The sequence below is a fragment of the Lissotriton helveticus genome, chromosome 10 (genome assembly GCF_964261635.1).
Source record: "Lissotriton helveticus chromosome 10, aLisHel1.1, whole genome shotgun sequence".
Classification (NCBI taxonomy): domain Eukaryota; kingdom Metazoa; phylum Chordata; class Amphibia; order Caudata; family Salamandridae; genus Lissotriton; species Lissotriton helveticus.
The window spans coordinates 1105741885-1105754289 of NC_136071.1; the positions used below are offsets into that span (position 1 = coordinate 1105741885).

The 12405-nt window shown below is 46.4% G+C and overlaps 1 protein-coding gene across 5 annotated transcripts in view; it reads right to left on the reverse strand.

Annotated features, from left to right (window-relative positions):
• Window positions 1-12405, reverse strand: part of TOPBP1 (DNA topoisomerase II binding protein 1) — a 303450-nt gene that overhangs the window by 204603 nt on the left and 86442 nt on the right. For all 5 annotated transcript variants that reach the window (XM_078663859.1, XM_078663862.1, XM_078663863.1 and 2 more), the window contains 2 exons: window positions 8723-8895; window positions 3186-3349 (listed from right to left, as the gene is read on the reverse strand). In XM_078663859.1, the coding sequence (XP_078519985.1) occupies window positions 3186-3349; window positions 8723-8895 (337 nt within the window). The remainder of the gene's footprint in view (window positions 1-3185; window positions 3350-8722; window positions 8896-12405) is intronic.

Sequence of the window (12405 nt, forward strand, 5' to 3'; positions counted from 1 at the left end):
TTTAGAGAATAATAAAATTAATGTGAACCTGAATTTTCTCTTCATGATTTTTATTAAACAGTTTTACTTGATTTATTGACTGAATAAATAGCAATGCTCAGTGAGAATTAACAATGATAGAATAAATGCTAATTTTCTTTTATGCAAATTAATTACATAAAATCTTTTAAATGATTTCAGATGTTTGTGATTCTTTAGAGTCAATTAATTATGCAAATCAATGTATTGTTATAGTGAGGTTAAGCTGGTCTTGACAATCACCATCAACTTACTCAACTAATTGGTCCATCGACCTAACTGGCGGGGTACATTGACGCATAGATTAGTGTAGTAGGATTATTGATGAAAACAAATGTTGGTGTTAAAAATCTGTGCTTAGAGGTCTCCTGTCCTAGCAGTGAATACACTCAACCCATTTTGTATATATATATTTGCAAGGGTCTGGGGTAAAGTGTGTGTGTGAGACTAGGTGTGTTGTACTTCGGTGTTATGGGCCCCACCAGAGTGACCTGGACCCTGGGTTGGTGATATTTCTGGGTGAGCACTGCACCAGTACTTCTAAAAATGTCACTTCATATTATGCTTCAATTTAGTTTAAGAAGCTGGCTTATTATTATCAGCAAGGGGCAAAACCACGAGTAGCAATATTCGCTAAAGCCTAGGACATCAGAAATATTATAGTAATGTCCGTGTAAAAGTGCATAGAGTAGGCATTTAGTGTCAAGTGTGCCGCATAAATGTTGGTCCACGTCCACACACAAAGGTCTGCCAAACAGGAAGTCAAAATTAGTTAACCATTGGATAATGACACTATTACACAGACTTGGTCGAGCACTGTTGGGAACAAGTGTAGCTTGTGAGCAAGATGTTGCTCACATGATAAAGACATTTTGCTAGCCAGATGACTTAAGCTTCTATCTTTATTCCCATTGTGGCACAGGACAAACACTTTTTTCTTTTGAAAGGAGAGTGAGAAGGCTTTCCGAATTGGTGTGCTAGCAATAGAACTATAGGATTTTAAACTGGGCTAACTGGGCATAATGAAATGGTCATGTGGTAGGCAGCACAACAACCTGGAGAATTAACTAAAGATGCAAAGTGAAAAGCTTGGGCATATGAAAAATTGCAAAGTGTGCTAGCTGGATGTTGTAGAAACCTGCAAAGTTTTTGCTGGATAAATACAGAAATGTACGTGTGCTAACTGAACCACAGTGTAAAATTTCAAACTATTATCCGAAGCTATGGGAGCATCCATGTGCACTGGGTTCCCCCTTTCCCCTCCTGTTAAACGTTCTCTTTGGGACCTGTAATTTTGACTTGTGCCATTGACAGGACTGCCAGTGTTTTCATAAAATTCGGTACCTTCATCCTCCCAGTATAATTCCTGCAAATGTGGGTGTGGTTGCATGTCCGTTCATGAGACTTACACCGGGGAATAATAACATATTAAAAAGTAGTCAGGGAAAGGGCAGTCCACCATGCCAGTTGGATCTAGACAAGTTATGAAACTGTGGAGTGCAACGTTTTATTCCACAATTCAAAACCAATATTGTGCATTCTACAAGCTGCACTGACCCCCAACAACTCCGATACAGGAGCTGTAAAGAAAGAAAAAAAAACTAAATTTGGATCACGTAAGAGGAAATGTGTAAATGGAAATGTAGTGTATTTTGTAAAGCGCACAGCTGCCCCAACGGGGCGTCCCGGCGCTGTATAACGCTGTGGAACCCTTCCTGGCTCTCCCTGTGAGATGCCCCTCCTGGGCACCCCCAAGGTGAAGCCAGGCATCCCAGTGTTGTAGGGGCCGTTGTGGAGATTAAGCAAGCTATTGCCCAGAGTTGCAGCGTGGGACCCATGATTAGAGTAGGTGTTGAGGTGAGAATTATCGAGTCTGCGGACATTGAGCCCAAGACCCTGCCGTGTCGGGACTTGAACCCTGGTGGCCGGGCCCGATCTCTGCTTCAGAGTCTGACGCTCTAACCAGTGAGCCACACTTCTCCACTAGGGAGGGGGGGGCTCGACATGACCTTGCGCAGGAAACCAATACAGGTGCCATGCTCCATGACCTAAGCATGTGTAACACGTTAGTGGATTTTTCCTATAAAGTCGTTATTGAATTTGCAAAGTTTGCACCGTGGAGGAATTGTGGAAGCTTGCAGAGCACAGCAACCTAAAATGTATATGATTTAAACTTGTAAAGTGTGTTAATGAGGGCATTATGGAAAACAGCAAAGTGTGCTAAGACCTGAGACTAAAGTAGTCATACAGTTGTCATAGATTTTACAATATTACCTTTCTAATATGCTGCAAACTACATAATTTGCTTTGGAAAAATTGTTGGAGACAATCTCAATCCTCAGTAACGTTGTATTTATATCTACCCCCATTTTGACTAATGTAAGTAACCTAAAATATGAAAAATGTACCATTTTCAACAAGAGCTACCAACAGTCACCTTGATGTTAAGTGTTCTGTCCATCCTACCAAGGTCTGACCAAAGTTGGTACAAAATGTGATTGAAATGTACTATTTGCCAGTAAATATCACTACAGCTCCCACAGGGAGAACCCCTAAATCTCCTTCTAAATTGGTATTTAAATTTCAAAACGTTAACATTTACACCACAGCCCTGATGTTCTTCAACAAACACAATTTGTCACTAATTTCCCAAATTCTCAAGAGGGAGCCAAGCACTCCTTGCAGACTGATTACAAATCCTCCCAATATTTCACAAGACTTTATGCAGAAAAAAGTTACATCAAGTCAGTACGCAAAAATAAATGAATATGTTTTGCAATCACTTGTATCTCAATTTGATCTCCATCAATAATGTAGCTCACACTGGGGTTTACAATATAGTGACACATGCTATTTGGAGGTTAGCTAGATTTTTGCCAATATACAATTATAAATCCTTCCACGTTCAACCAGTTTTTCTGGTCCTGTGCTTTGTAAATTTACAATTTTACTTTAAAACAATGTCTTCAGAAAAGCCTACACCCACTGCATCTTGGTCTTTACACACAAAATATGTTTCTCTATTACTAAAATGGTTGCCCTGAGATATCCACACATTGTTCTAACATTTCTCCATGATGTCGATACAAGTCATTTGCTCAGTATGATAAACATTGGGCTTCCTAAAATCATATTGGGATTAGAAAGAATATATTAGACACTCCAACCTGTGTATGGTCTTGTTCAGAAACTGCTTCAGATCATCATCGCCTTCTCCAACAATGATATGAGTGGCGTCATCGTTGAGCTGATTAAAGCGAACTCCACCTCCACAATTGATAAGTCTTCGTAATTTGTCGAACTTTCTTCCACTAAAACCACACAGATAAATCTAAAAAGATAAAAAGTAGGGCATAAAAAAAGGTGTATGGGTTTCTATCTGCGACAGCACTAACACAGAGATCGGTGTTTTAACAAAAGATTGTTTGCTGATTCTAGCAAATATCTCTAGTAAACTTCCAAAAGTCTTTTAGATAAATGTATGCATGCAAAAGATTTTAAGTATTAAAATCATGCGACCTACTAAGAATATCTAAAAGTGCACTCTCCTAAAACTTTAAATATAAGCAAGACTGTAAGGATGACCAGCATCCATGTACACATAGTGGCAGATGTACAACCTGTTTTTGCATGCGCAAACGAGTTTGTAAACACGTTTGCACATGCAAAAACATATTGGGCCTTGTACATAACCTTTAGCAAGCCACCATTTTTTTGCGACTCTCTAAATAGGTTTTGTGACTCGCTATTTGGAAAGGGCATTCCCTTCCAAATAGCGAGTCTTAAAACAGTGTACTAATGTTTTGCGAACGCAATTGCTGTCGCAGGGCACTCGCAATTCCCACCTACTTCAAGTTGATGGTAATGCATTTGCAAAGGGGAAGGGGATCCCTTCCCTTCTGAAAATGCATGCAAAATAATGTTTTAAGGGCAGGCAGTGGTCCCAGGGATTTTTAAATGCCTCCCGTTTTCCTTTAAGGAAAACAGGTTGCATAAAAAAAAAAAAAAGCTGCTTTATTAAAAAGCAGTCCCAGACATGGTGGTCTGCTGAGCCCAGCAGACCACCATGCCTGGGAGGGCTGGCATCCACAATGGGCTCGCAAATTGCGAGAGACTCATTAATATTAATGAGTCTCGCAATTTGCAACCTCATTGGGAATCGCAAAACAGTGTAAATACACTGTTTTCCGTTTCATTTAGCGTCTAGCAATTTGCGACTCACAACGTGTCACAAATTGCGAGGCGCTAAATGAAAGGGCTGTACATCTAGCCCATAATGCGTACAAGAATCATAGTTACCTAAATAAAATTGAAAGAAAAAAATCATTAATTCATGATGCCAGTTTCTGCAAAAGGAAGTACTCATCTGTGGTCAATGGAGGTGCAAATGTTTAACACATATGGAGAAGTATTACGATACAAGATGCTTGTTACAACCTACTGAAATTCTGCTACGGAGACAAGCAAATTGCATGAACACCCCTCCTTCTAAAGGTGCAACTCTACAATGTGGGAAATAGCTAGCAAAAAATGATAAATACGAAGACTATGTTTATAGCCAATACTGCAAACTGTTTGTCGATATGTGCGAAAATAAGTAGTGGTCCCACCTTTAATGCTCCTCTCCCCAACCTACAATAAATGAGATTGGTCAGCCAACATCTGATGCAGTGGCTACAAGGCTTAATCGAAAAATCAGATCACTATATTATCTGCTTAGCTACAGTAAATGCTCACCTTTTTTTTTAAATAAAGGCAAGCTTTCTTGCTTCAATTCCTCAACAAACTGAAAGATTCACCAATTTCAAGAATCATAACATAAATGCATATATTTATTTTTGCATGGGTCAATGGAAATCCAGACTGAAACCATATATATCTGGATGCTCACTGAGATCACCAGGTAGTTTGAAGGGTCTACTGTTTCCTTCTGCCAAACTTGAACTCTCAAGGAGGACTCAAGAAAAGTTCTCCTGTAGCCCTGAGAAAAAAGTTGGATGAAACTTCAGAATACACGGAGTATGTCCCACTAGTAAATGTCTAGAGAAGCAGATACTGAAGGATGAGGAACAAAAGGCAGGAACACCAACCTAAGCAGCAATGAGTAACACTCTCTGAGTCTAGCATCAGATCCTGTTGTATGCTCAACAGCTGTGAACCCAAATGCAAAATGTGGAGTTCTACAGGCATGTAGTGGCCTGCCATGTTGGAAACAGAAGCTCCAGCAGTTTGAAAGGGCACACACAAGCCGATATAAAAGTAAACAAGCATTTGCAATGCAATAGGTCTCGCATTTACGGGAGTTTAAGCTATTGGCATTGTAAATAACAATCTCTTTTATTATGTTTTAAAAATGGGAACACAAATAAAAGGCATTATCATTTGCAATGTCAATAGCTCAAACTCAATTAAATGCGAGATCTATTGCATTGCAAATGCTTGTTTTGCTTGCTCTAGTTGGTTTCTGAAATCAATGACTGCAGTTCTCTGCTACCTTTAATGATAGTGTCTACCTATACTGATTCTCCACCCGGCTGATGGTGAGATAGTAGACAGACCAAACGTCTCTATCCCACTCTGTAAAGAGCAGACTAACTCATCAAAACAGAGATAAGCGTGAAATGAATGGTGCCTTTGCGCCAGACATCCCTTTGACAGGCAGCACGAGACAGGGGTGTTCCTTGGCCACCAGGGGTTCCTTGGTTAAGCGAAAATGAGAGGGGATAAGATTCAGAATAATCCTGCAATTCACGGTATGATGGAGGATGGCAAAGCAAATAAGCTGGCCCTCTTCACCAATGATACACTGTGCGTGGTCACCAATCCTGAAACATCTATTCCAGCATTGTTGAAGGAGCTACACCGTTTAGCACGGGTATTGGGCTTCAAAATCAACTATTCCAAATCACAGTGACTGTGAGTAGCAGACCCTCAAGGCCACAAAGGGGCTGTTTTACATGGGCTTCGGTTGCCATCACATACCTGGGGGTTCATCTTCCGACTCGCATGAGCCCTATTTACGATAGCAACATCTCTTCTTTGCTTACGGCCCTATTCAAGGATCTTTGTCGGTGGGGTAAGTAAGAAATATCCTGGTTGGGTCGGCTCAATATCTGTCAAAATAATTTTATGCCCCAGGTCTTGTATGTGCTACAAACTCTCCCTCTCACCATCACTAAGCCAACTCAGGACCTGATCCATACCAAAATGCTTAATTTTATGTGGGAGGGTAGATCCGAGGGTGATGAGATCATTCCTATTCCGCTCCACGACCGGTGCCTCCCAGACAGAACAATGTACATGCTAGCGGCACAAATCTGCCCTTTCTTTTCCTTAATAAGAACCACGACCTTGAGAGTAAGCCTTGGATACAATTAGAACAAGCCTTCTAGCCAGTCCTCCATGGCAGGTTTTTGTGGTTGCCAGCGCCAGCCGGGGTAGGTTTTCCCTTGCAGTTGAAGGCCAAACTCCTGGCCCATTGGCAAACTGAGGGGAAAATAGGCATTTCCAGTCTACCCCTTTCTCCTGACCCCCCGGCCCATAACCTGGACAACACTACAGGCGTGTCGGAACCAGAATACTTTTGCTCGGATCGGGCCCGTCACCTTCCTTGAAGGACTTCAACAGCGATTATGCCCTTAGGACAAGGAGTGGTACTCATTGAGAAATATGCATTGGCCAGATGCAACAACTATAGGCTCACTCAGGCATTACAGTAGGCTGGGAAGGATCCTGCTCGCAGAGCTGTACAGAGGGAGAAATCACTGATTGAATCCATGTGCACCAATAATATCCGGCGTAAAGGCATATCATGTCTGTACCACTACACCTTAAATCTCACCCACTTCAGGAAGCAGGCATATGAGGTGCAATGGGGGAGGAACTTGGCTCTGGTCATTTCAGATGGGGCTGGGGGGGGGGGGCTATCTCGCAGAGGGCTTCCAAGTCCTCCATATAACTACACTATAAGGATAACGCCTACAAAATATTGACACATTGGTACCTCCCACCCGTGAATCTCCACAGGATGTTTTGGGGGTCAAAGCGGTGTTAGAAAATTTGCAGGATGGCGGTACCTTTTAACATATTTGGGGGACTGGTCTGCAGATATGGCCGTTTTGGGACGAAGTCCTCCTCACAATATGCTCCATCACTAATGTCTCTTTGCCCCATGACCCACTTTTTGTTCTCCTCGGGGACCCAGGGAAGAACATACTTTACCCCACGACGACTACTCAGGAGAGGATATTCCTTCACCTGCTTCTGGCCGCACGCCAGAGTGTGACTCAGATGTGGAAGCTGTCGCAGGACCCTTCACATAATATGTGGTGGGGAAGGAGTGGTCAATCTATGCCATGAAAAAACGTACTGCACTGGTTTGTGATAGGGTTGCAAAATGTTATATTATCTGGTACTCCTTTAGCACCTACATGAAGAGACTGCAAAGCACAGGGGGGTTCACGATGTTTCATCTGCTTGCATGTGCGTTTCCGCACTTTCGACTGCTATATGCCATCATCCTTCATCACAAAGCCAGACATCCAACATGGTGGTCAGATGCTTTGTAAGCTTCTGTAGTGGGCAAAGGTATCTTGGAAAAGTGCTCACCCTATCCATTAGGCAACCGGACAAGATCTGAGAAGCATCCTTTTAGTCCTGGTTTGTGGAAAGTATGTGCTTTATTGTGTAAATGCAGATAAATAACTACTCCCCAACTACATAAAATTGACTAAGTAAAGCAGCAGAGCCAAAATGCACGTGTCAAAAGAAATAGGTCAGACAACAGTACATTCAGGAACCACGCTAATCATTGTGAATACAGCTGAATTCCAACTTATATTAGAAAGATCCTACTTGTTTTTAAATCATATTTTCCATTTATGTCCTAAACGTTAGGGGGAACCCTCACTTCAGGTTTACCTACTCATTGCAGGTGTGAATATGCCATTCAAATGCAAGCCTTTGCCACTGAACCTTGGCAACTGCTAATATAATTCTAACGGCTTGTCAAAAGTGAAAGCTGCATTGAGAAAAATCCAGAACCAAGATAAAAGCTCTCGAAAGGAAATCGCAAAGATGCGCATGCGTTGCATTGCAAGCAATGCAAGGCGTGCGCTTATTTGCTGAAAAAGCTCTGCTGGTGGCATTAAGTCCCCTCCTATGCAACGCATGCGCGTTGCGTAGGACGAGACCTAAAAATGGTATGAAGTGGAATGGAAGTCATGCTTGCGCACAGGTAAACAAGTCATGTTGCCATAGTCTCTGCCCAGAACTGGTCTTGTGGGTAGCATGACAGAGGTTGCTCTAGGCTGTACCCTGCGGCTTCCTGGACATCAGAGTCATGAAGTGTGTGCTGCAGGAAAATCATAGAAGATGGAGAATGGCTGGTCTCCAACAATTTTAAAAAGAAAACATTGGAAGGACAGTTGCTGCAAGCCACAGGAGTAAATTGGGGTAATGATCTTCCAGCTGCATTCAGAAGAATGATGACTTAGTTGTATAAATTTAGAAAGGGTTTAAAAACCTTGCTTTGCCAAGCAACCATCCCTACCTTGGATAGAGTCTTGAGAAATTGTGGTTGTACCTAGTTGCCTCCGTATTTACAAGGAACTCAACTTTACTTGGCAGTGTATTCTTGGCTCGATTGATCTGAATAGGAAGTCACAGTTGTAATTACTAATATCTCAAGATGCAACAGACTTACTTTACAGCCATCCAACAAGTCCTCGGGTGCTTGAAAAGAACTAACATCCAAGTTTTCTAGTGCATCGGGCGGAGGAGGATCCACCCTGCTGGTCATCACTGAGCTAAATGCAGATTCATTAATGCAGCTCATACTGATGTTGGAGATGTTGCTGACATCTGACAAAGCATGACCTGCAAAACATTTTTCAAAAAGAACACTTTAATTTTTCATACTATACACACAACAAAATAAAAGTGCTTAGGTTTTGTTTAAGAGCCACTCACCTTATAATTGCCTACAGTGAGATTAAAGCTCACTGTTCCAACTTAACACAAGGTAAGTGACTGACATCTCTCGGTCATTCCCAAACGTTGATGAATATGACAATCAAGATCACAGACACATGGGGGCATGGCTTAGTGGGCTAGCATGTTGGACGCTGCCTGAGAGATCTCCGTCCTGCCCGTCAATAATCCGGCCTAATATCCTATCCCCCCCCCAGCCCTTGCCGCTGCCTGGATCGGCAGTCTGGAGTGCCGCTTGTCCCAGGGACCCTCCGGTGACTTCTCCTGAGCGCTGGGACCTTCCGGCGGCAGCAGTGATCGAGCTGCGGCCTAGCTGGCCGCCGACGAGTCGGGGCCTCGATTTTGGTGCTCCCCGGGCCATCGGTGCCGTGGGCGGCCGCGGACAGTGCGAGTGCGCCCCGAACTTTCCTGGCGACCGACACAGAGTCTCCCACCCTCAGGAGCTGGTGGTAACCTTTGATGGGGCGCCTGGATCCCCTGCTTCGAGGCTGAGCTGCAGGGGCCTCAGAGAGGTCGGGCCTGGAGGCACATGTGGAGGCTGGGGCTAAATTTTGGAGACATCGGGGAGAGACCCAGGAGGAGGCTGCTCTGATCTGGCGCTTCACAGACAGTAGGTCCTCGGTGGGGATGCTGGATGGTGCCTGGTGGAGGATAACCGGCGATAGCCTTTGAGGGGGACACAAGTTTATGTTGCCCCGCTGGCTGGCTGCTGCTTGAGAAAGGGCCTGGGGCGTGGAGTCGTGGCAAAGGAGCTTGAGGAGCGTTCATTGGGGCTGGTGATTTGTGGCTTGACTCCGACCCTAAAGGACCTGGTGGTGCCGGACCTTGCTGTGGTAGGGCCGGGCGGTCCAGAGTGCGGCCTGAGCGGAAGGATGGTACCACCTACGACGACGCTACCCATACCCTGCCATTGGACATACGAGGTCGGGAGGCAGGTCGGACTCAGAGTGAGGCAGCTGTAGAGCTCACGTCAGGTGTGGTGGGTGCCGCACATCTCTGGGCCAGAAGGATCCTAGTGGCTCACGCAGAGACTTACCCGGGGCGCTGAACGGGGCTCACGCTGGAGGTCGCAGAGGGGCCCTCTGAGACGGAAGCGGAAAGGTGACATGGCAACCCATCTGCCCTTGATTGATCCTGGAGACGCTGCCCGGAAACTCGAGCACCAGTCGTGGTGTTGGCAGCGCTGGTAAAGGTATTCCAGAGCCCGGGCAGTGCATCCCAAGACCAGCGCCCCAGCCACGGTCCACGATGACTAGAGGTGGGAGTGGAGGTGGGACCTCGAAGCAGGGTCCCATAGACAAATTCACGGGACCGAGTGGTGGTGCCGGGGCCACCAGAGGCCAACAGGGCTCGGGCCGGACAATGCAGCACTTATGGCGGCGATAACCCAATCCCGGGACATGTTAGATGCAAAGATTGGCGCTGTGGGAGCGGATGTTACGCTACTACGCCAGGACCTGCGGAATGCAGTTGCCCGCATCACGGAGGCGGAGGCACGGATCTCTGGTGTGGAAGACGACGTGGTGTCCTGAAGCGGAAGGTGGCCGCTATGGAGGGGATCCAGAAAGGCCTGGCACTCCGGGCAGAGGATGCGGAAGGGCGGACCCGGCGGAACAACCTGCGATTTGTGGGTTTCCCGGAGGGATGTGAGAAGGGCAACATGGAGAGGTTCTTGACCCAGTGGCTGGAAGGTTGGCTCCCACCAGACTCCCTCTCCAAATGCTTTGTGATAGAGCGTGCGCATAGGGCCCTCACGCAGAAGCCACCGGAGGGAGCGCGCCCACGACCGGTGATCGCTAAATTGCTGAACTATCACGACCGGGACACCATTCTGCGACAGGCACGAGCTAAGGAACCCTTCATGTGCGAAAATCAAAGGATCCTGATTTTTCCGGACTACACTCGGCTTGTACAACAACAGAGACAATCCTTTACAGCGGCCAAGGCACGACTGCGAGATCTCAAGCTCCCCTATGCATTGTAATATCCGGCCCGCCTGCGTGTGGTGTACCAGTCCCGCACGCTCTTCTTAGATACTCCTGAGGAGGTGTTCCACTGGACTGATGAGATGGTGAAAGTGAGAGCGCATACTCCGCCGGGCCGAGACTCGGATTCCTCTTCGAGCGGGGCACGACGGCAGACTCCCCGATGTGCACGGAGCGCCAGCAATCGGAGGTCCAGATCTAGGAGGGGCTCCACCTCAGGAGGGGCGGCGGATGGAAAGGAAAAGGCTCCTGACCCACCACAGACTGATCCTTGAATGATTAAACTATACCTGGTGGAGTGGTGGCAGATATGAGCTCCTGTGGTATCTGGTAGGATGGATTGTGCTGGGTCGCGATGGTGGATCTGTCAGGAGGGGCGGACAGAGACTGCTGAATGATTGGGACTTTGTTTGATAAGGGTGGCGGGTATGGGAGGGGGGTGCTGTATTAAGGGCGGATGGTTTCCCCCTTGATTAGAGTTCGTTTTCAGGGGGTTTGGGTGGGCTGTTCATGGGGATCCATTGGGATAGATGGTCTCCGGCCTCCCGTTGGGGGCTGGGGATATCCTATGCCGCGACAGGTACTTCAATGTTGTTGCTGAGGTATGGGGAGTGGCTGGGGAGTTGAGGAGGAGTTGGGGAAGTGGGTGCTAAGTTGGGTGTCTTGGGGGGAGGGTGAAGGGAGGGAGACAGAAGGTTGAGGGATGGGGGGGGGGGAATTGCACTGCACATGGCTGTCTCGAACGATGCTGTTGGTGTGTCCATGCCCACTGTGCCCATTACTATGCCTGATGTTATGCTTGCACCTGGATGGTGGCTGAAGACTCCGAGCTGAGGCCCACACGTGCCTCAATGAAAGTGATGAGTTGGAATGTGCGGGCAAGAGAGGCGCAGTCCTAAGGTTGGGGAAAAGGGAAAAAGCGGACATTCTATTGCTGCAAGAGACACACCTGCTGGGCAATAAAGCGCTCAGCCTGCAGAGGTACGGCTATGACCAGGTCTATCATGCAGGGTTTACGAGGGGATCTCGAGGTGTGGCGATTTAGGTGCACCGCAGATTGTCCTATGCTCACACGAAGCAATGGATTGACCCACAGGGTAGATATGTTTTCATACAAGGGATGCTAGGCACGGAGCCACTGATAATTGGGAGTGTATACGCCCCGCCATCACTAGAGTGGGCATTGATTGAGAAACTGTTTACAATATGGGCAGAGATCCCAGAGGGGCTGGCAGTGATAGGAGGTGATTGGAACGATGTTATGCAATGCCGACTCGATCGGTTCAGGCCCGGGGGGGACCCCATCGCAGATACTCCTACCAAACTGAGCAACATGGTACAGGGCATGGGATGAGTGGACACATGGCGCTATCTCCACACACATGAACGAGAATATTCATATGTCTCAGCG